This window comes from Strix uralensis, chromosome Z, assembly GCF_047716275.1.
Source record: "Strix uralensis isolate ZFMK-TIS-50842 chromosome Z, bStrUra1, whole genome shotgun sequence".
Classification (NCBI taxonomy): Eukaryota; Metazoa; Chordata; class Aves; order Strigiformes; family Strigidae; genus Strix; species Strix uralensis.
In genome coordinates, this window is record NC_134012.1 from 23281764 (window position 1) to 23306508 (window position 24745).

At 44.7% G+C, this 24745-nt stretch overlaps 1 protein-coding gene across 2 annotated transcripts; it reads right to left on the reverse strand.

The window, feature by feature from the left end:
* Nucleotides 1–3937: 3937 nt before the first annotated feature.
* On the reverse strand, nucleotides 3938–22038 carry HSDL2 (hydroxysteroid dehydrogenase like 2). 2 transcript variants are annotated; one of them, XM_074856323.1, is made up of 11 exons: nucleotides 21966–22038; nucleotides 16884–17047; nucleotides 16350–16448; nucleotides 16113–16227; nucleotides 13566–13669; nucleotides 12484–12582; nucleotides 7412–7606; nucleotides 6865–6936; nucleotides 5363–5539; nucleotides 4690–4818; nucleotides 3938–4243 (listed from the first exon to the last, which is right to left on the reverse strand). In XM_074856323.1, exons 1-11 carry the CDS (start codon nucleotides 21980–21982, stop codon nucleotides 4131–4133), a joined length of 1284 nt encoding a protein of 427 aa, XP_074712424.1. In that variant the 5' UTR covers nucleotides 21983–22038; the 3' UTR covers nucleotides 3938–4130. The 2 variants fall into 2 exon arrangements, with proteins under 2 accessions (XP_074712424.1, XP_074712426.1); XM_074856325.1 differs by lacking the exon at nucleotides 21966–22038 and adding an exon at nucleotides 21390–21415.
* Between the last annotated feature and the right edge of the window lie 2707 nt (nucleotides 22039–24745).

The window sequence follows — 24745 nt, forward strand, 5'->3', positions numbered from 1 at the left end:
ACTGATGAACATCAACACAACCAGCAGGCGGACTAGGCTGCTAAGATCAGAGTGGCTCAGGTGGACTTGGACTGGCAGCGTAAAGGTGAACTGTTCATAGCCCAGTGGGCCCATAAGACCTCGGGCCACCAAGGCAGAGATGCAACATATAGGTGGGCTCGAGATCGAGGGGTGGACCTCACCATTGACACCACCACAGAGATCATCCACGGATGCGAGACGTGTGCTGCGATCAAACAAGCCAAACGGGTGAAGCCCCAGCGGAATGAAGATCAATGGATGAAATATAAATATGGAGAGGCCTGGCAGATCGACTACATCACACTGCCACAGACCCACCAAGGCAAGCGCCACGTGCTCACAATGGTGGAAGCAACCACTGGATGGCTTGAAACTTATCCAGAGTCCCATGCCACCACCCAAAATACCATCCTGGGCCTTGAAGACCGAGTCCTGTGGCGACACGGCACCCCAGAGAGGATTGAGTCGGACAATGGGACTCAATTCTGAAATAACCTCATAGATGCCTGGGCAGAAGAACACGGCATCGAGTGGGTCTACCACATCCCCTACCACGCACCAGCCTCTGGGAAGATCGAGCGCTACAATGGACTGTTAAAAACTACATTGAGAGCAATAGGGGGTGGAACCTTCAAACACTGGGACACACATCTGACAAAGGCCACTTGGTTAGTGAACACAAGAGGATCTGCCAATCGAGCTGGCCCGGCTCAGTCAAAACTTCCACGTGTTGTGGACGGGGATAAAGTCCCTGTGGTGCGCATGAGGGACCTGCTGGGAAAAATGGTCTGGGTTAGTCCTGCGCCGGGCAAAGGCAAACCCATCCATGGGCTTGCTTTTGCTCAAGGACCTGGGTGCACCTGGTGGGTGATGCAGAAGGATGGAGAGGTCCGATGTGTACCACAAGGGGACTTGATTGTGGGTGAAAACAGACCATGAATTATATTGTGCTTTTGTTAATTTTTCTTTGCTATTGCTAATTGCTAAATGGCAGCTGGACATGACACAGATGGTATAGAATAAAGGGGTGGATTATGTCCTGGTTTAGCTAGGATAGGGTTAAGTTTCCCCAGCAGTGGGGGGGAGCTCTAGCCAGGTTATTCAATACCATGCTGACATCACCTCTGGGCGCCCAAGCGCGGCAGCGCGGGAGAATCGGTGAGCGCGTGTTTTCATGCGCTTGCTCTCCTCACTGCTGTATTGGTATATATATTCTTGCTTTGTTCATTGTTATTACTGTTATTGTTGTTGTTGTTTGTTGTGCTGCTGTTGCACTTTTGTATTAAACCTCTCCTTATCTCAGCCTTGGGGCTTTGTGCTTCACTCCCTTTGTGGGGGAGGGGCAGCGGCTGCGTGGTCTCAGACTCCAGCAGGGACTAAACCACCACAACCCCACAGATGATAAATGAGCAACTAGACACATTCAAAGGCCAACAGGCTTGAACAGCATCTTTGAAAATAAAACCCATCCCATGTTGCAGGTGAGTGTTGTTCCTGAGAGTTACTTTAGTACTTAGTTTTTCCAAGATAAAAAGGCTTCCTATTTGGGAAAAGGATGTAGTGCAACACCTCAGCACCCCTGCAAGAACCTCAAGGTGTGACATTCAGATTTGCTCCTATTAGTTGTTTCCCAGCATGCAGTTCTGACGAAGGCCAGCAACGAAGTCCTTGTTTTGTGTATATGTAGTGCTAGGGCCTGAATAATAGGCCCTGAAACAAAGCTGACCTCCAGATGAACCTCACAACCAAATGTTACCCATTATTAGTATCTACTAATTAGTAAAATCTATATTACCATTAGTTTATTATTAGTATCTGATCATTAAAGAAATACGTATGCTCACTAGTGAAAGATGTAGCTTAGACAGAATATAATCAGTAGTGAGGACAAAATGCTGTGAGAATGTATCCAACTTCCCTTGTTTAGCCTTGTTCAAGGCTGAGAACCCAAGTGTTCGGCCTTATTAGAAACTCCCTTGGTTCTGCCCCCCAAGCCCTGGCCAGGCTTTAGGTGGAATCCAACAGGAGGATGAAACCAGATGTTTCCACTCAAAGAAAAGTGCAAGTCATTTTGACTTGCTGATTTTTAGGTATATGAGGCTGGACCCACTCACAGCGACTTTGGAAGCCTCACCTACAGGTGGACGCACCACGTAGGATTTCCCACTTGCCGGGACAGGCTCTCCAAATCCTCGCTGTAACCGGGGCTGCCCAGTGACTGCGGATCTGGATGATGGTAACGGGTGCAAGTGGTGATGGATCTTTCTTAATCACTATTCTCCCCATCGTGTAGTAATGATTAGCATTACCTTGCTTATTTTTATTTTCTATAATTAACTGTATGTAGTAATAATTGTGTACTATTCTGTATTTTTCTTATTGCTTATTTTCTGTATTACCTGGTTATATCCTTTAATTATTAACAGTAAAATAAGCCTACTCTTTTCACTCTGGTGTCTGAGTTTAATTGGCATCCTCGACCAGCTAAACAGTAAGACCCTATCTAATCTCAGGTTGGCTTATGTCCCCAGACCCAGCTACCCCTCCTCTCCTCACAGCTGGGGTGACCTCCTCCCCCACCATACCCACCTGTACATGGGGCTGCCCCAGTCTGCCATCCATCCCGCTGGGACAGCAGCAGCACATGCACCAGTCCACAGGGATTAGTGTGAGACACTTTCTCCATATTCTTAGCTGTGGGATCTGGTAGCATCATCCCTTCAGACCGTACAGCAAATCTTCCCAAAGGTTCTGTCTCTAGCACTCGCCATTCAGTAGTCTACCTCAAATCCAGGCCAGAACAAGCCACAGCTGATAGTTGCTTTCTCCAGATCTAATACTCAAAGCAGTCATGAGGCATTATTTGCTCCTTTTTTTCCCTGTGTTTCTGCTTCAGAGAGAGGCAGAGCATACACACTTTATTGTATTGCAGCAGCCAGTAGTATGCATGCACTATGGCACCATCAGTTCAGACATTCGGTCTCCTCCAGAGGACTCTGGTTTCCAGTGCTGGATCTTCTTTCCCTCCTATTCCACGTGCAGCTTTTGCCTCCAGGTCCCGCTGCACGCCAGCGCTCCTGCTCTCCTTCAGCCGGAAGGACTGTGCAGGCTGACACTACTCTGGAGGCAGCAGGTCAGCAGTCAGGGACAGAGTGGTTAACAACGCAGACACCAGGATGGGGGTGGGAAGCAGACCCTGCCGTGGAGACCGAAACCTTTGGGCAGGGCACCCTGATGAGCAGCGATGGCAGCAGGGGTGGGGAAGGCAGTTAGGGCTGCACAGTGGGCACACGGACGATGCGGGGAGCCCCAGGCTGACAGCCATGCTGGTGGCTCAACCGAGCACAGCTTGCTGCCCAGTGGGTATGAGCATGCTGCTGAGCACAGCCCAGTGTGGGTGCTGTACTGGGAGCAGCCACACAGCCCAACAGTGCTGCCCGCTCCCACTGGGGCGGCCCTCACCCCTGCTGCCGTGCTGCCCAACACGGGTAGGCCACTTCCTCCCGCTGCACACCCAGCCCCTCGTGCCTGGTGAGAAAGGAACCTATCTTCATTTTTTTCAAGATCCCTGAGACTGCAGGGCACAGTGGTGAATTTGACATTTTCTATCTTATTACCAGAATTCAACTGTGATGGAAGCAATAAAGATGCAACCTTCACAACACAGGTCATAAGCAATTTTAGACAAGCACGTGCTTTAAAAACTTGTAAACTACTGGACTGCTAAGTGAATTAAGAAATAAATCCTAAGTCTTGCAAGCTTCTCGGCTTGCTTAGCAGAGTAAAATGTTCTAGATTCTGGTAAGTTCTTTTGGGGGCACTGAATACATATTTTAAGAGTTGGGTGCACTCACTTCAGGTGTTCTGCATTGAACCAGAGGAGCAGAAGTAAAGAAAACACCTGCAAACTCCTACATGTATTCTTGAAAAGGAATTCATTTAATCACAGATGAACACATTCTCTTAATCAGCCAGTTATTTCTTCTCTAAAAATCTCACATTTTATCCATACTTATTATATTGCATCAGAGAAAAATCACGACTACCATTTTAAATCAGCATCACAGTTATATAAGAAAGGCCACTGTTTTGCTAGTAAAAGTTTCTCCTCACAGTTTAGAGTTAAGCTGTGTCAGCATCTTCTCGAGCTTTATTGCTAGTGTCATGTTACCTTTAATCCTTAATTTTCCTGACATGAAGGCCAGGGTTGGCTTCAGTTTACCTAAAAAAAAAAATGGAACCATCAGAACATGAAAAGGAACTGGAGACAGCCTGCCCACAGGAAAATATAATGCCACTGCAGTGAGACCTAGCAGCAATATTGCTACCAAGTTTTGCTGTAAAAGCAGTGCATATTTAGGGAACGCAGTTCAGATGTGCAGAACAGAAGTCCAGCAGCTTGACTGGATTCTTTCTGAAGCTACACTCGCTGATAGGATTTCAATACCTACTTAATAAAAGCAGTAGAAGCTCTTGTGCTCCTCCTGTTCACGGAAGAGTTCAGAAAAACCCAAGGAGTTCTAGCCTACACTCCCACTTGAGCCACAGTGCCGAAAGCTCCCCCATCCCAGGATCACAAAGCGAGGAGGCCGTCTATCCGCCCATCAGCAGCAGGTTTTCTGGGCACCAGTACCTGTGCCCGTCCTGGCGAATGCCTTTGTCGCTCACCTGTGAACATCTTCACAAAGTCGGCACTCGACATGCTCATAACCACATCAGCCGTCACAGAAGGCTTTCCAAAACCAGCGCTCCCACCCTTGGTTTTCAGGTCAATATACCAAGTGCCTCCTTCGTCACCTGAACGGACAGTGAGCAGAGGTGACAAGGCAGCAAAGAGCACGGTGCCCTCCCTACTCCCCCTCTCAGGTGGCCGCTGCCGGGTCCGTCCGGAGCAGTTATGTGGCACTACATGCGCTGGCAGTGCTCTGCAGGAAGTTACCACTTGCCCCACGTTCTGCGGGCACGCAAAGCCAGCCTCTGGCAGATGCCCCGCAGCACCACGTGTCGGGGACACGGGCAGAAGGGCCCGAAGACAGCGCTTTGCTGACAGGGCTGGGGGCAGCTGGCGCTTTTATCGCGACCCTGCGAGCACCCCTGCCTGCCTGGTGCCACGCTAAGCCTGGGCCGTAGGGCCGGCGCGCTGGCAAAGCCTGCCCGCGTAGGCCAGCAGTGGCAGCAGCCTCCTGCGCGCGCTGAAGCTGGTCCTGAGAAGGAGCATCACACAGGATGGAACAAAGGGTGCTCTGTTTCGGCATCAGCTTGGAAAGGTGAGTGGTTCTTGGAAAACATCGAGTGCCTTTTGCTAGTGAGTGTGTGCAGCTTTTACAAGTGATGGCCTTACCCGATAATTCAAACTGAAAGACACCCTGAGTACTTCTCACATACTCTTCACTCATGGCTTCCTGAATAACTCTGAATGTTTCTGCAACAGGACTCAATGGCTTGGCTGGAGCAGATTCTGGTCCTTCATGCTGAGAGCTGCTTAATTTCTTCTCCTCTTTGAATGCTTGGGAAGCACCTACAAGAAAGAGATTATTTTTCTCTTTCAACTGCAAAACACTTCAAAATTGCATGTAGAAACATGCATAGAGAACTCTGTTTGAAAAGATTTATGCTTCACAGTAGGGAAAATTATTATATTCCCATTTCAGTATTAATGCCGATAAAAGACATTTTTTGCACCTGGGAATCTGAACAGGTGTACAGCACTAAAGGTAATTCTGCAATGTATTTCACTTCCTAATACGTCAAAAGAAAAGTGAAATTAGAACCACAGAAGAATTCTAATTCTGACCATTCCCAGTTCATTACAAAGACTTACACAGCACATTGTTTTCTAATGCAATCTATACACTCCTGACAGCACTCACAAAAAACAAATCAGTGTCTTAATAAACAACACTTTCACCTCAAAATACTTCTGTCTTGTCCATCTTGCTAAGAACGTGGATATTTTCATTAATTTTTCTGCAAAGGCTTCTAAGCTGTAAACCAATTCACTGCTTTAATCAGCATTTTATTACACTGCAGTGAACATGTACATCTAACAATGAAGTACCGCACTTGCAATTTACAAGGCTGATCCGGTTGAACAGCCTCTAAAAATGTTGTAGGAAGTCTCTTAGGTGTCTATTCTGTGAGTCCCTACTAAATAACCAGCATTGTGAGGCCCAGGGAACTAACACCATCCATCCCTGGCAGAATAGTCCTAGTGTGATTGCTCAAATGGTTTTTTCAAAGGAAAGGCACTCTGCTCAACCTTTGTCTCCTCTGCTCTTCTCTTTTCCCTATTTCGGCACTCTTATGAAACCTGTTTAACATTCTTAGTTGTCCTCCAAATTGAAACACTAATTCTGAAATAGCAAACCTGACACTTTTCTAAAAACAAAAATTTCTCCAGTTCATCTAATAGATATTTAAATTGTGTAAAATGTGCAAGTTTCATCTAAGAAGCAATGGAGGCTCTACGTTGTGTTCTTATGTATAAATTCACCAATGCAATTGAAACACTCCTGCAAAATGTGCTCTTTGCTATTTAATTTCTTTTTCCAGCAGTATTTACCTGTGACCTTCATACTACCACAATTCAGATGGTTAAAAAAGAATTCTTCAAAATAAAGCACTGATTTTATACCATGAAAGCCCTACAGGTGTGAACATTCTTTCCCTAGCTTTAAGCACTGTCACTTCCATAAATCATACCCTCCAAATGAGAAAAACGGTTTTGCTAAATAATTTGAGTGGAATCTGAGCTCTTGGGAGAAAAGAAAAAAACACTTAAAATAGAGAGGGCATTCATTACCATCAGAAATTATCAACTTTTACACACAGTGCTTTCCCTACCATTTCGTTCTTGTTTCCTGGCTGTCACATCAGTTTCAACATCCAAGAAGAAGTCAGGCATCAGCGGGTGACCTAAAAGGGAGGAAAAATGTAATAGTAAATCCAAGTAAACCTGGACAACACAAACAGTAAAACAATTCCTATAAAATTACAGCCAAGTTTGTAAGAAGGAAAGACATAGCATAAAATAACATGTTCAGAGTTTAGTTCATTTAAAATCTGACCTAGAAGCTTCTTAAAAGTTTCTGAAGAAAAAAAAAAATACAATTTATCTCACTAGCTGGTAAATAGTAATATATGTACCTACAGTGCAGGTACATTTTCTTTTCAGTAAAGAAAAATTTTTTTAATCTAACAGGCACTTGACAATTACATCCTCAGTGGACTTGACGCATGTGCTTTCCAGGAAGGCACATTCTTAAAGCTGAGGCAAAGCAACTTTTTACAGACTAATTTAAGGGCCCCTCAAAACAGAACTATATTAATATTCTCCATACGGCCTTCCCTCCTTACTCAACTTACTTGTCACCTTAAAGGTCTGCTTTACCTGGTGCAATTGCATAAACATCAAAATCCTTAACTCCTTCTTCTCTCAGCAGAACTTCATCAATAATGAAGTTTCCAGTGAAACTTTTTGGTTTTGTTAAAATGCAATATGCAGCATCTGCAAGGATGTCCGTCTTCCTGCACTGTTTCTCTATTCCATGTCCTCCAAGCATATCCATAGCAGCTGTATGTATGGCTATAATGTTTGGAGAGTAAGAAAACAAAGCTTTAATACTGGTGACATGAAATTCCCATTTGTCTGGCAAGCACACAAACTTTTGTTTTCCTTTCGTGAAAAAGGAAGACAAAGCTGTGAAATACTAACAACCAACAAATAATTCTCTACAAGCACCAGTGGAATAATGGGCAGGACTTTATGACACTTACATCCCTCTATACCTTTATCAGTGGCCCCATCCCCCTCCACTCATTTTCTCCAGGTTGTTTGGGGAATGAAAAACTAACAGGAGAACTATTTTTCTCAAAGTGAATGTATGATACATCAGCTATTAAGAGGTATTTCCTTTGGTAATTATCACACTGAAAATCCTTGTAGCAACTCCCACGAGATACCGAAGTGTCTCTCCTAAGTTAATGACAAACCAAATAGCAAAAGCTCAAATAACTTGTTCAATATTCCATAGAAAGGCTGTGTTAGAACCAAGAATAGAAGCCAGATCTCCTAAGCTTCTGGTTGCTTGATTAACCAATTCTACTAACTTCTGCACCATTCCATTAGTCTCCTTTGTGCTTCCCCCAAGGGAGCTACTAACACTGTGGCATGTTCCAGTCAAAGTCTGTAATTTGCTCTTCCAGGCTGAGGTATCCATTCCATTTTTCTTTCATCCTGTTCCACACAGAAGCTGTTGGGTCATAGCTTTTGACATTTGCCATGTAACTGTTTTCCCCTCATACAGTTCTGCTTCTGACTTTTTCCCATCTAGACTCAACACTCTGCCCCCAAGTTTTGGGACAGATTTGCAAATCCTCTCCTACACCTGGTGCTGGCAGATCCTGGAGGTGGAAGGATAAACTTGATTTTAAATCACTTTTGTCCTCCTTTCAGTGCTTCCATGCTACAGAAAGTAACAGCAGCTTTGATGCAGAAATGATCCCAACATCCCTTAAAAAGCAAAGGAGAGGCACTGTGCAAGACACATCTATCTAAGCTGGATCATCCACCTTCCAGAGTAGGAACTGGGAAAAAAGACTTCAGTCTTCAATGCTGGCCAGGGAGATCCTGTGTAAGCGTTTTCTAGAAAAGTGCAAGAGTGGGTAGATGTCTTTGTCGACTCCCTTATTTTACTCTTCTGTGGTGAGGATTAGCCCCTAGGTTTCATTTACCTTTGACCAACTGCAGCTTCTTTTTTTCAGTTCAACTGAACTGCTATAAATATGCACCTGAATAAAAAAGTGGCAGATATACTGTACAAACACCTAGGTCTCCCTAGGTCTTTTTTCTCATTTTTAACGATAAGAAATAAATTTGCCTTTCTTTGATCCTCTGAAATTCAACGTGTCCTGCAAGATTTATTTTTTTTTTAAATAACTACCAACAGTTCAGAGAATATTTCTGTCAAATTTTCTGATTAGATTTACCAGGTTTTGTTGACCTGAATATATTCCACTATTCTGAGGATTCATTAACCTGTTCGTTTTTTCTGGCTCACGCCTCTGCCAATTCTCTGTTAGTGTCTACAATTATTCTTCCGAGCACAGCAAGCCTATGTGCACAGACTGAAGCAAAAAGGTTTTAAGCAGGTACTGCCTAATAGTCTGGCTGCACATTATTCCACCTATTTCATACAGAGTGCTGCTGGTTTTCCTCTAACGCACACAAAGAGTCTTCCAGTTCTGTCCCAGGATACTCTACTATTCATACACAGTCTTAGTGATAGGATTGCTCCTTGCCCTTTTGGTAGTCTGTTTCACTTTTAGATAAATGAAGAGCTCCTGGCATCTTATTACCAGCATACTTTCACATGTTTAAAGAGTCGAACTAATCAACAAGACACTGGCATCCATACTAGCACTGAGGCTAATCACATTTGTAAGAGATTATAGTAGATTTTTTAATTAAGAACTTTGCACAGAGTGTATTTTAGACACTGTGTAAGTCTGTAACTCTATCTCTCAGGTGATCACATGAAAGTAGTTAACTTTCTCCTTTTGGAAGATAACCCTTTTGAAGGAACATTTTTTGTACTGCAGAATTTGCATTTTATTATTCTTTTTTATACTTGAGTGCACATCAGTTTTCATGGAGGCATCACTGATTTATACAAATTTTGAGAGCTCATCAAATGTTTCTAACAGTCTTATACTGAATGGGCAAGATGAATTCAGTAAATACCAAGCTCTGTCTGCATACCTTTGATTTTACAGAAAGCTTAATGACATTTTAAATTACTTTGCAGCATCTCAGAGAGAAATCTTTATTAAAAAAAGCATTTATTAGAATATAGTGTTGTCATTTGTAAACTGAATCTTCCTGCACTTGCAAGCCTCATGTTCTGCAGGTTCCTGAGCGGAACAGATACTAGCTGCACTCTATAACAAGTGCCAGCTTCTGCAGTGTTACCCTCTTACTTATTTTAGCAGGTATAAATATGTAACCAAGGACACAGTGTCACTCCAGTGCACAAAAGAAAGATACTGCTTTCTTTGGTTTGAGTTTCCTCCCCAGTAAGAAGGTCAGATTTTGTAGAAGTGTAATTAATACCATCACAGACATCCTTTAATACCAGAACATATCTGGGACACTGGTACTATTACTGACATTTGGAGTGCTACAGCATATGCAAACACTGCAAAGAAATAATATATTCAGCTATGCAACATAAGACTTAATGTAACTTCTGCCTGTAAAGTTAGCCATCCCTCTGAAAAATTTTTCATCATGAGTGGGTGGACAAATTCTCCCAGGTTCTGTCTTCCTTTGCCATGAAAAACAAGAGGTCAAATTATTCATATGGGTGGGGGAAAACACCTACATTACAAAATAAAAACCTAGTATAACCAGCTGGTCTCTGCGGGAAGAATTCTTTAGCTTTCAACAGTACGTTGGGACCCATAAAACCACCAACTCATTTCCACAATAGTAGTGGATGTTTTCTCCAGCACATCCAGAATCATAGAGAGAAGGTGTTGAAGAATCAGAAAGCCGTGGAGGGTGCACATAATGTGCCTATGCAGTGTGGAAATTTCCAAGACACAGGTAATCTTGTAAGACCTTTTGCATGAGAAAATAAGTCAAATTAGTAATCTTGTCTGCAGCTTGATACCATGCCTCTCTGTCTGAATTAGATACTCTGGATTAATTCTTTCACTGTCCCTAACTCTCACAGTTTACACTGCTTAATCAGTCAGTGACCAAAACCCACAAAATAGTAGGTAAAAGATCAACTCTGCTAATGGAAAAGCAAATTACTCCTACATACAGGATACCAAGGAGATATAAAACCCATTTAGCAGTGGCATTTTAGGGACAAGCCAGGTAGGAAGAGCATGAGGTCTAGGGAGCTAAAGGCTTTAAGAACCAAGTTTCATGGCTCTATTCCAGACAACGAAGATAGATCCTGGGAAATCTCCATCGAAACTTTTCTGAGGTTTCCCTGGAGCACTCAGGAAGCAAGTATGTGGAAACAAGTGCATGTTTCCTCTAACTCCTTCAGAAATAAAAAAATACAATAGAGATCCAAAACCTGAAAGATAAGCTTTCACTCCACTGCCAGGAAGGCAATCCAGACCCTGAAATTACACGTGCAGTTGTCTTCAGTACATCAAAGGTGAAGAGCTTATCCTCCACAAAATAGTACAATTTTGTGATGATAATTATATAATTATCATTCAAAAAGTCGATCCCTTATGAAAATATTTCTGTGGATAAAACTCATAGTGTGAGCAGAATTATGAGGCATCCATTTACTGGGAGAATTTACGATGCAAGCATCCAGACCAATGAAAAAGGACCAGGTCTGTCAGACATACTAACCCAACAACTGAGTATCACCTGGAGGTGCAAAGAAACTCAGCTGATTTTGTCTGAAATAATTAAGTTTTGCTCATATTCCTCACTTTAGAGGAAGCAAATCAGAAAGTCCTAGTTCACACTAGAAGTTAAAAGGGTTTTCCAACAGAAAGATGTTGGAAAGTGTCTGAGTACAAACACTTCATACACCGCACCACTAGTCCCAGAAGAGGATCTTAGTTCATATTTTTATTTTCTCTTTCTTCTTCCCTCCCTCCACTCGTTAAGGGAATAAACTCTTCTGTTGTAATGTTTCATAACACAATGAATGAGCTCACACCATTAAAGGGCAGCATTACCCACTGTCTTTACTGATTTTAACATCAGTATTATTTCTGCACATAGTTGTATTTGGGGTGAATAGACAGGCCTCTTTGGCAAACAGCTGACCAGACCTCCAACAGCAGCCCTGATCCTCACTGACCCACAGACAACAAACTGAAGTTAATACAATGTGGGAGCACTGAGTTGTTTTTCTTTCACAGAGCTCTTTAATTTCCTATGCAAGCAAGCAGATGGTTCTGTGAACAATCATTTGTTGGCCTGCTGCGCCAAAACTTCTAGGAAAAAGGGGTTTTTTTAATTATTTCTGCATTTACAGAGATATATATCTTGTCAGTTCCATCCACACTCTGGCAATTTAGCAAGGAATTCTAAATAGTACTACATACACAGGCATTTAATACCTACTAATGAAAGCATGCTAATACTTTTGTGATTCTGTCCAAACCAAAACTCTGGGTGCATGAGAAAGAGCACAGACAAGCCAAATACCACACAGATGCTTCAGCCACCTGAAAGGGTTGAGTGGGTTGCAAATTAGCTGAAGATGAGTTTGGATCACAGTGGCAACAGTCTAGTGGGATCTAGGAATGAGAACTATCACCATGAAAGAAGAACAAAGAATATGCAAAAGAACTGCTTGGTCTCCTGAATCAATTCCAGAAGAAGTCTAAAATATATTCAAAGTCAAATAAAACAGGCCATAGAAGAAAAAAATACAGAAAGTCATTATTTTAGTATCATTAAAAAAAATAAATCACCTGTTTTAGGCCACAAAGCATTGACAGCAACTTCTCCTCTAAATTCTTCTGCCATTCCCAAGACACACATGGACATCCCATATTTAGAAATGGTATAAGCTAAGACAAGAAGTAGAAAAAAAGATAAAAATTTACACTCTATCAACAGAACTTTAATTATGAAGGAAAGTAAAACCAAATGATTTGTTCATAAGGAAAATTTTTTGGGGAGAAACCGGTATCTTCCTAGAGTCAAAATCTCTCCCTTCTCCCCACCACCCCCAGCAGATACAAACTGTAGTTTGCCATCTGTACTTTACAAATGAGAACTACATGTTTTGACAAAAACAGTGACTGAAGCCTAGCTATATGGTGGTTTTGTTGTGCTTTTTATACACAGAATGACAAGAGTGCTCAATTTTTTCAAGAGACCTAAGGTATACTATGCAACCAAACTAGTATTCTGCAGAAATAATGACCAAACTAGTATTCTACAGAAAACAAAAAGGGGACAAAAAAAATAGAAAAGGAAATTCTAAATCCTCATCATCTACCTATTTTGAGAAGGGAAACTTTTGGGGAAAGAACTGGGACTTGCTGGACGAGTTTAACATGACAACAGTCCAATATTGAAAGGTTTTTTTACAATTTTAAAATGAGCAACATTAACCTCAAGACAAAATGGGGTCCCTTTCCCACCTCAAAATTAATTTCCATTTTAAAAGACAACATTGAGCTTTATCTCTATTAAATCAAATGTGAAGGTGAATTGGTAAGAAAATAGGGTTTGGGTTTCAATCTCTATTTGGAACAGAAAATATTTTGTAGTCTTAAGGATTCCCATGAAAAAGCACAGACTCTTACCTTGAAAACATTCTTGTAAACATAAAGGATGTATTAGGCTATGAAACCTGCACTACATTTTCCCACAAAACAATTTCTTTTAGGTTAGGTACAAAACACTCTGGGGAACCATTAGTGCCAGTTTGTATATAGTGCTAAAGATACAAGATCTGGCACTCTGGGCTGGCACTCCTGCATATTTCACCACATATTCACATAGTTCTCAAAAAATAACAACAATGACTCTCAATGCTACTCACCACAGTGATTTTTGAACCACATGGGATTCAGATTCATAGGAGGGCTGAGGTTCAGGATATGGGGGTTCCTACTCTTCCTCAAGTGGGGAAGGCATGTTTTAGACCTGAAAGACAGATTCAGACAAATCAGTCACCTCTTATTTTATGGAACACCTATAATTACCGTTAAAGCCATACTAGCAGACCAGTATTTTCATAAAAGTCTAACACTAAGATGGGACCCTGCCCTTTATCAATTATTAAATTGATATAAAGAACAAAAGAAACTAAAATCTGTCCTAGCTCACTTATCTCAGGCCTAGTATTCATTCCTGGTAACAGAACCAAATATTCTCCAAATAGTGCAGCAGCATCTCCCAAAGCTGATTTTTCAGATGCTCAGAAGCCATAATCTCCTTGTAATAGTTCTGGCAGGGCAACAAAACACTGTGAGGCAACAAGTGCAACAAGTGCAGAGAGTATCATTTAGTTGTAAATATTTTCTCTTCTGATCCCATACCTATTTCTTCTTTAAAACCATGTTAAAGAAATAATACTGTTGAGTGAAAGGCTATTACAAATATTCCAAGCAAAACTGAAAACCTATTCTCTGCTGACTGGAAGAATCACTACTTCATTCAACTTAAGAATTTACACGTATCTGTAAACCATTACTTTTACTTCATAGAAACCATCATTTGACTTCACTTCTAGCATTAGGGTACATGTTTACATTTGATCTCCACTGGATAATTTTTAAACAAGCTTCACAGGGAACAGTACCACAGTGGACTATACTACCAACCTACTTATTCACACATTTCAACAGGACCTATGCATACTGTCAGCCACAGAAGGGACACCTTCAATTGCAAAATCATCAAAGTAGTAAAGTAAATAATTTATCACCCGCTTAAATGTCCTGGCGTCTCAACTCTTTTCAGTGGCAGTCTGCGAGCTTCACTATCAGATGTCTCCATTTCTTAATACACAGGACCCAAGAATATGTCAATGGGTATACTCCATAAAATGGGACATCCTCCCTACCCCTCCACAGACAAAAAGTCCACACCATTTTTTTTCTAGCTTTTTAACTTTCTGAATATTAAATTGAAAACAGATCTCTACAAATTACAAACAGAAGCAACATACAAAGCAAGGGGAAGAAAAGGCTAAAATGCTTGAGTAGGTCTTCCCAATTGACAGTTATAATAGCAATGACAAAGACCATTTGTAACTTCCCTTGAGAGGCCCTAATATTTCAAATGCTCTTCCATTTACAGAATCTGCTTTTTAATCTTTTTAAGGCAGAGTAACACCCAAAGGAAAGATGACTAAGAATTCTCCATTAATTTGGAATAGCTAGATGTACCATCAAGAATTGTTGCTGTTGGGTGGTGAGGGGGAAACAAAGCTTGCCACTGGCAATACAGTGGAACCCAGAAATTTAGCAAGAGATATCCACAGAGTGTTTTCTGGAATGCCAAGCTCCAAAACCAACTTTCCTTTCTGAGTGCAAAACCACTTACATTTACAGCCTTTCAAAAGCAGACATCACAGGGTGGAAGCACAGAAATCCCAGTTTGCAAGCAGTCTTTCTTTCTTCCACCGTCTTCTCTCCATGCTATCTCCATGCTGTGCACATGTCTCTCTAATTCAGAAAGCTGCTATTCATGTGTGTTTTTACATTATTTTAATAGAAAATCCCTTCACTGATTCTTAGCAAAAGAACATTAAGGAATATAATCATAATATCTGATAACTAGTTTCATCTGCACAAAGGAGAACAACAGACACTATTCTAGATAAAGCTTCGATACAGAAGTTCCTGATCACATCAGGCAATAACTGAATTTAGAGAATCTGCATCATCCTAAGGGCATTTTTTTTTAAACACAGCCCCATCAAAATAAAAGTTTTTCTCTTAAAACAGAGCAGCTTTAAATGACATCCCATAAATCTGATGCCACCTGCTGAATCCATTTCCAAAAAATGAACAAAATAAGGACCACAGAAATTATGAAATCAAGTCTTGTTATATTAATTTATATAGAATTGATACACTGAAAGTAGATGAAGAACACTTTACATTGTTAAGGTACATCTTTACATTTCTGTTTCAACTGTACTAAGTTATATAATGTCTCTAAAGATGAGAAAGAAGCTTATGAGAAGGAAGCTGACAAAAAAGACGTACTTCATGCATGCAAGAGTTAGTCATTTTGCCTGAAATGAAAGAACAGACAGTATTTATCAAAGCCAAGCTGGAGCTCTGTCTGAAATAAACTGGTTTCTGCCTCCTACCTGCATGGAGGGGCTTGTGAACGTTTAATGACTACAGTAATAAGGTTCCTGTTTACTCCAACTTGCAATCAATCCTTGCAAATATTAATTTCAAATCAGTTGTCCAATAACAATAACAATTTCCTGCAAGCACATGTAGAATACTTGCACTTCAACTCTAGGGCAGCAAGACAGCTACACAATTTCTCAGAAAAACTGAGATAACATTTTGTTACAATGTTACATTTTGTTACAATTACTTTGCTTCCTTCTCTCAGCACTTACGTAAGGTAGGTTCCTCGTACATTGACTTCCATCATAAGATTGACCTTCTTCGTTTCTGTTTCCAAAGTGCCAGTCAAAGAGATGGCGCTTGCATTGTTCACCAAAATATCAATCCCTGGTTTTAAAATAAGCCATTTCGTATTAGCATTTAAAGACAAAAAACATTAGAAAGGCTGTTCTTTTCTGGTTTTGTTTTAACAATCTGCCTGTTAACCTCTACCCAACACCTTAGCATACCTCCAAAAGTCTTCACAGCTTTCTCCACAGCATCAATAACTTGCTGTTCTTCCCTCACATTAACGACGCATGGCAAAGCCTTTCCTCCAGCTGCTTCAACTGCACAATTAAAAAATTAAACATTTAGAAATTTGGTCTCGGAACAAATAGCATGAACCTACTGAGAATCTCTCATTCAGTGACATGCTTCAGGAAGGCATTGAGAACTGCACACTCAAATGGCAACCTTTCTACACATTGCATAAAGAACAGGGAAGCCAAAATCAAATCCTAACACTGAGAATGTGTATGGTACACACATACAACCCAAATTAACATAGCATTTCCACATCTGTACACATACACAACTTCATTACAGTAATATTTTGATACCTCCCAGCATTCCTGGGAGGCAAGAAAAGCACTAAGCTTACTTTACTAAATGCGAATTGGAGCTAAGAGAGCCTGTGCAGTTTTCCACTCAGGTATGACAATTAAGCTAGTGCATACACCCAGCCCAGCACCTGAAGCCCACCCTTACTTATTACAACTTACTCTCTGCTGCAGCAGTGTAGATAGTCCCTGGAAGAGTACGATGAGGCTCAGCTGTCTTGGCAGCTATCACAATGTTTGCACCATCCTTAGCAGCTTTCAAAGCAATGGCTTTACCAATGCCCCGGCTTGCACCCGTGATGAAGAGAGTGCATCCTGCTAGTTTCCTAAAGGTGAAGGGAAATGGAGGGTAAAGAAGAGGGAGAACAAAGCAAAACATGTAAATCACTGACGTTTAGCAGTCTTTAAGGGCAAAAGTAATTAGCACAGTCTCTCAACCAGACAAGTGCCTTCATCATTTTACTAAGAAAGCAGCCCCTAATTATAAAAGAAATGGCTACAGCAAAGTACAGTACCACCAAAGGTAAGACCACTCTCTCCAAGCTTGCAAACACTACAAAGCATAAAGCTTACACAGGTCACCCAATTACATTTCTCCATTTTTGTAAAGTGATCCAACACAGTTTACAACAGAGCTGCCACCTTCTCCAACAATGGAAAAGGATAATGTTGTAAAAACAAAATGCCAGTTTCTAATGAGATAACACACCTACACAGCTCCTTGTAATTTACTAGTCACAGCCCTTTAAACACAAAAAACCTGCTGCCTCAACATGGTATAAAGTTCAAGTCCAGAACCATAATGACAATGCAGGGTGCCACATGCAAGCACCAAAAACTTGATTTTCAGAAATGGCAATTATTTTTCTTAAGTGTTTTACGCTAAACTCAACAGTTTCCCAGTAACTACCTTTAATTCAATAGGTCCCCCCAAAAAATGGGTCCAATCAAAACCTCTGGAGAAACTACCAAGTTTTAGAGTGTCAGAAAGATGTCTGGCTTACACAAACAATGTCACTGAGTTTTTGTAACAGGAAAAGATCAACTCCAGTTTAAAGTATATTTGACAATAAAGCCTCTTAGACCACAGGTTTTCCATATGAAGGAATGTGGATTTCAGTGTACTGCATAAAGCTTGTGTTGCTTTCCATAACTCTGTGGAAAATACCAAGAGGGCCAAGTTTTCAACCCAGTTAGAGAATGCACATGAACTATGCACTACAGCAACTCCACTTTTCACTCACATCACAAATGTTACACACCAGCCCCCAAGCTCGCATTAATCTTCCTGTCAGTCCAGGCCAGACTTGACTTACTACTGTTTCTCCAGGTCTTGTTTTCCCTCCAGTCTCAGAGCACCCCTCTCCAAAACACTCTCTAGGAGGTTGTTTACTTTCAGAAAGCAGAAAACTGGGATGGGGCAGGGAGGGCTCTTCCCCTATAGTGGCATCTGTGGGGTTCCAGGAAGCCAATGAAGCCCTGCAGGTGCCATTTCAAACAGCTTTCCTCTGCAAAACTAGGTCATAGAGGGGCACAGGAAGAATAATCTCAAAACAGCACAGCAAATCACAAAAAACGTGCTGCCAAGAGTAGAGTCACACACACAGTGAGGGAAGGCCATCTGTGGAATACATAGTCAGACTGTAAAACTCAGTCAAATAACGCCAGAATCCGACTTTCTACCCAGCCAATATGAGGTCAGCAGACTCCACCTTAGGCAGGGAAGATGTAAATGGATTCCAGCAAGAGGCAGCTCTTCAGGAGAAAGAAGCTGAGGAAAGCTGGCAGGGCTTTAAGCCCCCCCAGGGGCAAGAGTGGTCCATTCAAGAAGACAACTAGATGTACCAGGAGACCAGCATGGCTACACAGGGAACTCATGACTCAGCTCCCACGTACAGAGGTGTCATATGGGGATCAGAAGCAAGGACAGGCCACAAATGAGGAATCAGAAATATCATCTGGGCTTGGGGGGTGGTGTCAGGAAAACCAAAGTTCACCCACAGCTGAGGCTTGTGAATGACATTGAGGGCACGGGGGCTTCTGCTGCTACACTGGTAGTGAAAGCAGGCCCTCTGCTCAATGGGGTGGTGAAAGCAAGGTTTTCAATGCCATCTCACAATATTTTTGCATCCAATTTAAGATATTATGGTCTGGATGGGTGCACAACTTGACGGGTAAAAAACTAGTTGGTTGATCAGGCTCAGAGGGTGTTGGTTAGTAAGTCATACTCTGTCCAGAGACCGGTAACAACTGGGGTACCACTTCTGCTCCTGGACCAGTCCTGTTCAACATCTTTATCAGCAACCTGAAGGAGATGATAAAATGACCTGGGGTTAGACAACAACCCCTCACAAGCTTGAGGACTGGGCTGCTATAAAGAGGGTCCCCAACAAGCTAGCTGAAGAGGAGCCACATGAGATTCTACAAGGACAGATACATAGTTCCGCACCTGGGAAGAAAAAGTCCCTGCAACGACACAGGCTGGGGGGCTGAATGGCCAGAGAGCACTCTCCTGTAAAGGTCCTGAGGGACCTGGCAGAGAGCAAGCTGCGCATGAGCCGGCAGTGTGCCTGGCAACAGAGGCCAGCTGCATCCTGGGCTACAAGAACACCATAACCACATGATCGAGGGAAGGGGTTATGCCCCTCTGTTTGGCACTCATGAGACCACACTTATATCCTGTGATGAGTTTTGGGTCCCTCAAGAGAAGGTATGTGTTGACAAATGGGAGCAAGTTCCACGAAGTGAGACAGAGATGGCTGAAGGCTCAGCACTTGTGTGAGAGGGCCAGTTCAGCCTGGAGAACAGCTGGGGGGGGGGGGGTGACCTAGCAGCAAATCCCCACAATACCTATGCAGTGATAGATGAGATGGAGCCAAGCATACATGCTATGGTACAGCACAGCAGGATGAGAGACTGCAGGCCCTTTCAAACTGAAAGTAAAGGTTCAGACTGGAGGGGTTCAGACTGTCCTCCCCAAGACAACAGTCAGAAACAGAGCAGGGAACTGAGATGTTTGCAGCCTTGGAGGTTTTCAAAATCCAAATGGACAGCAACCTGAGCAGTTCTGTCTGATCTCCTAACTGACCTGGCTTTCAGCAAAAGGTTGGCCTGGAGACCTCTCAAGGGTCCTTCCAACCTGAATTAGCCAATGATCCAATCTGGAAGAGTCCCAGCCACAGATTCAATTCCTTTCCCCAAATTATTATTCTACTCAAAATGTCAGAAAACATATACTATCCATTCCGATTACACTCTCTAGTTTTCCCCTCCAACCTTTTCTACACTGGCCATCACCCTCAGGTCTTCTTTTTTCTCAGCACAACTGCACCACCAGCCTACATAAACCTCCTTTTTCTCCCTAGGCTTACAATCACCACTGACTACATGCGCTCTCTGGAGCTTCCTTCCTTCAATTCTGGCCCCACAATCTCAAATTCTGTCCCTACAGCCCACAGAAATAGTGCTCACCAAAATAAGCAAACCCCTACCAACAAGAAAAATTCATTTTCACTCCATCTCCTCTGAAACACTGAGCTGACTTGATACTCTCACACTCCTTTTATGTTTTTTTTTTTTTAAATCATTCTTGCTTCTTTCTTGACTTGCTTCTTTCTTGACTTACTTCTAAGACACACTTCTGTGTCTCACTCAAGAAGTTTCATTTATCCTCTGGTGGACAGCATCTACAAAGCCAGATGCACCAACCTCTTGAAATGTTTATTCAGTGTCCCCAAAATAACTTATCAGAATTTAGAACATTTTGTTCTGATAAGCAAGCTGAGAAGCTTGCAAGGCTTTGCATTTACTTCTTAATTCACTTAGCAGTCCAGTAGTTTATAAATGTTTAAAGCATGTGCTTGACTAAAATTGCTTATGACCTGTGTTGTTACATCTTTATTGCTTCCATCGCAGTCGAATTCTGGTAATAAGATAGAAAATGTCAAATTCACTGCTGTGCCCTGCAGTCTCCGGGATCTTGAAAAAAATAAGATAGGTTCTTTTCTCATCAGGACTACTCATACAGAAACCTGCAGGTCATGTCAAGGACACTTTTTACAGCTTGCTTACACACACATTAGAAATTTAATGAATAATCCTGTTTATAACATACAGGAACAAATAATACCAACATATCTTCCCAGCTGTTTAGCAGTGCTGGCTCTGAAGAAAGGCAGAAAATGTCTCTAAATTAAGATCCTATACTACAAAAAAATGTCATTGCCAGGTAAGAAAGTATGGGCTTGGATTAAGTGAGAGAGAAGAATAGTTTAATATATATAAAATTACAAATATGCTACCCAGTTTAGATTAAAGTTCTCCAATAACTGTTTTCACTGCAAAACCCTCCGCTCAAGAACATTGACTAATGATCCTCACAAAGATTTCCATGGCCTCTGCCCGCCCCCACCTGCCCGCTTATGTCCTGGACTTGTTTCCAACCTCTCTGCTATGGGGAAACTCCTCCACCCAGACCGATATTGCCACACCTTGCTCAAGCACAGGCAGGTGACCCCACGGCTGGCGGGACAGTAAAACAACAGCTGTCATTACATCAACACACAAGGACCAGCACATCTGCTTGTGGCTTAATTGCATTTCTGTTGAAGTCAGTAAAACCATCCGTCTCAATTCTTACAGCAGGTTCAGCCCCACCGAGCAATTTACCCCTCTGGCATCAGCTCACTGGGCAACCCGAATCCCTCTCAGGGTGTTGCGCAGGGTCTCTGCGTGAAAGCTGAAGCGGGGAACGACGGGCCAAAGGTGGAAGCTGGTGGAAGATCTGCCAAGCGCAGGGGCAGCACGGCGAGGGCAGGAGGGCGGCGAGCGAGGCCACCCCCAGGCCTAGCCCGGGTGGCGAGCAGCCTGTGGGGAGGGCAGCGCTGCCCCCAGGCGGGGAAGCCAGTCACTGCGGCCGCGTTCGTACCGTCCGGGACAAGAATTCACTTTCACAGAAGCGCTCTCCTGCGTGACCCGCCCCAGGGGAACGCAACCCGGCGGCGCGGCGAGCGTCCACCAAACCACCCCGGCACCACGACAGCCGCCGGACGAAGCCCACCTCGCCCCCCGCCCCGAGGGGCCTCCAGCGGCCGGAGCCACTGCTCCTCCTTCAGCCTCGCCCCCGGCCCCGCCGCTTTGCCCGCCGCCGGAGGAGCGGGACGCGGCGGCGTAGGGCGAGGGGAGCAGGGTGTCTGCGCCGGCGGGGGGACCGCGGAAGGAGAGGGGAGGGCTGCGGCGGCTTACCCCGTGTTGGGCAGCATGGCGGCGCGCAACGGGCCGCCCGGGGCGGGGCGCGGGCGGGAAGGGCGCTGGGGCCGCCGCGCTTCGCGCAGCCGCCGCGGCGAAGAGGGGCGGAGCAGAGGGGAAGGGCCGCCCGCCTCTGCCGGCCGCCCGCCTCTGCCGGCCGCCCCCCTCTGCCGGCCGCCCCCCTCTGCCGGCCGCCCCCCTCTGCCGGCCGCCCTGGCATGTTCGGGGCCGGCGGGGGCTGAGCCGCGGCCCCCGGGCTCTGCCGGCCGCGGGAGGCGGCCCCTGGGTACAGGCGGGGCTGGGGAAGCAGCGCGCCCGGCTGCGTGAGGGAGGCTGTGAGTAGAGCAGGGGGCCTGGTCGCGGATTTAGGCCAGCCCGAGAGCAGATTGGGGCCTACACGGGATGAAAAAAAGCAGAGTCGAGTGCTTTCCAACATCCTTGGGTTCCATGTTGCTTCAAGCTGACCTCCGTTCCCAGTCCTGCTCGAAACACTGGACCTTTGCCTCCCTCTCACCTTCTGCCTTGCCAGTTCATCACAATGCCTGTGGCAGGATCGTCTGTCTTCTGCTCGCCCAACCATACCTGTCCCCTCCTTCACCTCCTCCCCTTGTCCCTCTCTTACTTCACGGTACCTGAGGTCGGCCCTCGCCTCCAAATCCTGCACCGACACATCTGTGCATAACTCTTCCCGCATCATCTCCCTCTCCCTCTGGGGCCTGATGGAGGCTCTGACCTCCTCCTGCCCTCGCTGTGCTGCCCCTGCGCTTGGCAGATCTTCCACCAGCTTCCACCTTTGGCCCGTTGTTCCCCGCTTCAGCTTTCACGCAGAGACCCTGCGCAACACCCTGAGAGGGATTCGGGTTGCCCAGTGAGCTGATGCCAGAGGGGTAAATTGCTCGGTGGGGCTGAACCCGCTGTAAGAATTGAGACGGATGGTTTTACTGACTTCAACAGAAATGCGATTAAGCCACAAGCAGATGTGCTGGTCCTTGTGTGTTGATGCAATGATGGCTGTTGTTCTACTGTCGCTGCAGTTCCCATTGTCACAGAGCTGCAGGCTCCTGTAGGAACAACGTGTGACGGAGCCAAAGGGGACAAGGGCTGTCTGAACCCTTTCCAACTGGAACATCTTCCACGCCGCTTGCTTTCCCAGGGCTGGCACCCTGCACAGATGGAAGCAAACCTGCTTTGCTGAGATCTTCTTCAGGCAGGACGCTCCTTCAGCCTCGCTCTGGCCACTCAGCCCAAGCAAGGAGGGACGCAGGGCTTGACTGCGGCAGCTCCGTGCCGGGATTGTAATCCTCGTGCCGGTGATGAGCTCCCTGCCAGCGAGCCATTGTGCCTGTGCAGGGAGCTGCTGTCTTCAGCCAGGCACAGAAGGACCTGCAGGGGAAGCCCCCAGGCATCACGTTCAGCCTTCTTCCCCTCAAGCGGAATTTTTCTCTCCAGTATTTAATAGGGGAAATGGAGCGATGGGGCTTTTTTACAGCGGGAGGGGCAGTTTACCTCCCGTGAGCTTTTTTAGCATGGGGAGCGGAGGACATTTGAACAGGCGCTACGGTAGCTGGAAGGCTCGCGCGTGGCTTTCTGCAGTTTTGCTGGTGCCTGCGCATTAGCCCCACAGCTGGCCCCCCCACTCGGGTGACGAGCAGCAGGGGAGCACAGGTTTAGCATGGGCGGAGCACCCCGCATCTGCACCTGCGGTCCTGTGGTGGGGGAGGCAACCCCCCAAACTGCCCTCCCCTCCAATGGTGCAGCGTTCACCCTGGAGCAGAGGTAGACCCTGACCCCCACGGCAGCTCACAGGAGAACATGGTACGCCCTCCTCTTTCGAAAGTGCCTTCTTTATCTTTGCAGGGTTAGGTCTTTTGCCCAACAGCCTTTTAAGTTACGCAAGCGCTGCCGTGGCATTGCAGCAACATCTCCCTGGCTGCCACTGCTCCCCCAGCCATTGGGGTCTCTGCGAGCGCCCTGCTCTGCCAGCTGTTTCTCACTCGCCAGCCTTCACCCGTGGCTGACCTGGGTTCACCTGAGGAAGATGATGAAGAAAATGCAGCCATTCAGAAGGAGGTAGCAAGATTGGTCCTAGTGAGCGATGCCGCTGAGCCCTGAGTTGTGGCAACTGAGGCACAGACTCTCCATTGAAGTGCAGAAGGAAAATCCTTTATTATTAAAATGGTACATACTTATGCTCTCACTATGCTCTCACTACCTTAGCTCTTACTTCATGATAAGCAAATCAGCAGTTAGACGGTCATCAACACTCTTATTCCACAAACAGTTCCATACCACACAGGCAGTCTCGGTGCTGCCATTTTCTTCACTACACTAGCACAGCCTGGTATCTCTCTTCCAAGGCCTGTTTTTCCTCCAAACCTTGCTGCTTCTCTAGGCCAGCACAGAGTAGAGCTGGCGCTTCTCCAAGCCAGTGCAGGACAGAGCTCCTGCCTGGCTCGCTGTGGTGGTTTAGTCCCTGCCGGGGTTCGAGACCACATGGCCGCTGCCCCTCCCCCACAAAGGGAATGAAATACAAAGCCCCGGGGCTGAGATAAGGAGAGGTTTAATACAACAGTGCAACAGCAACACAACAAACAACAACAATAACAATAACAGTAACAGTGATAACAATGAACAGAGCAAGGTATGTACCAATACAGCAGTGAGAGCAGAGAGATCACATAACACACGTGTTCACTGATTCTCCCGAGCTCCCACGCTTAGGCGCGCAGGGAGGTGAGGTCAGCATGGTATTGAATAACCCGGCTAGAGCTTCCCCG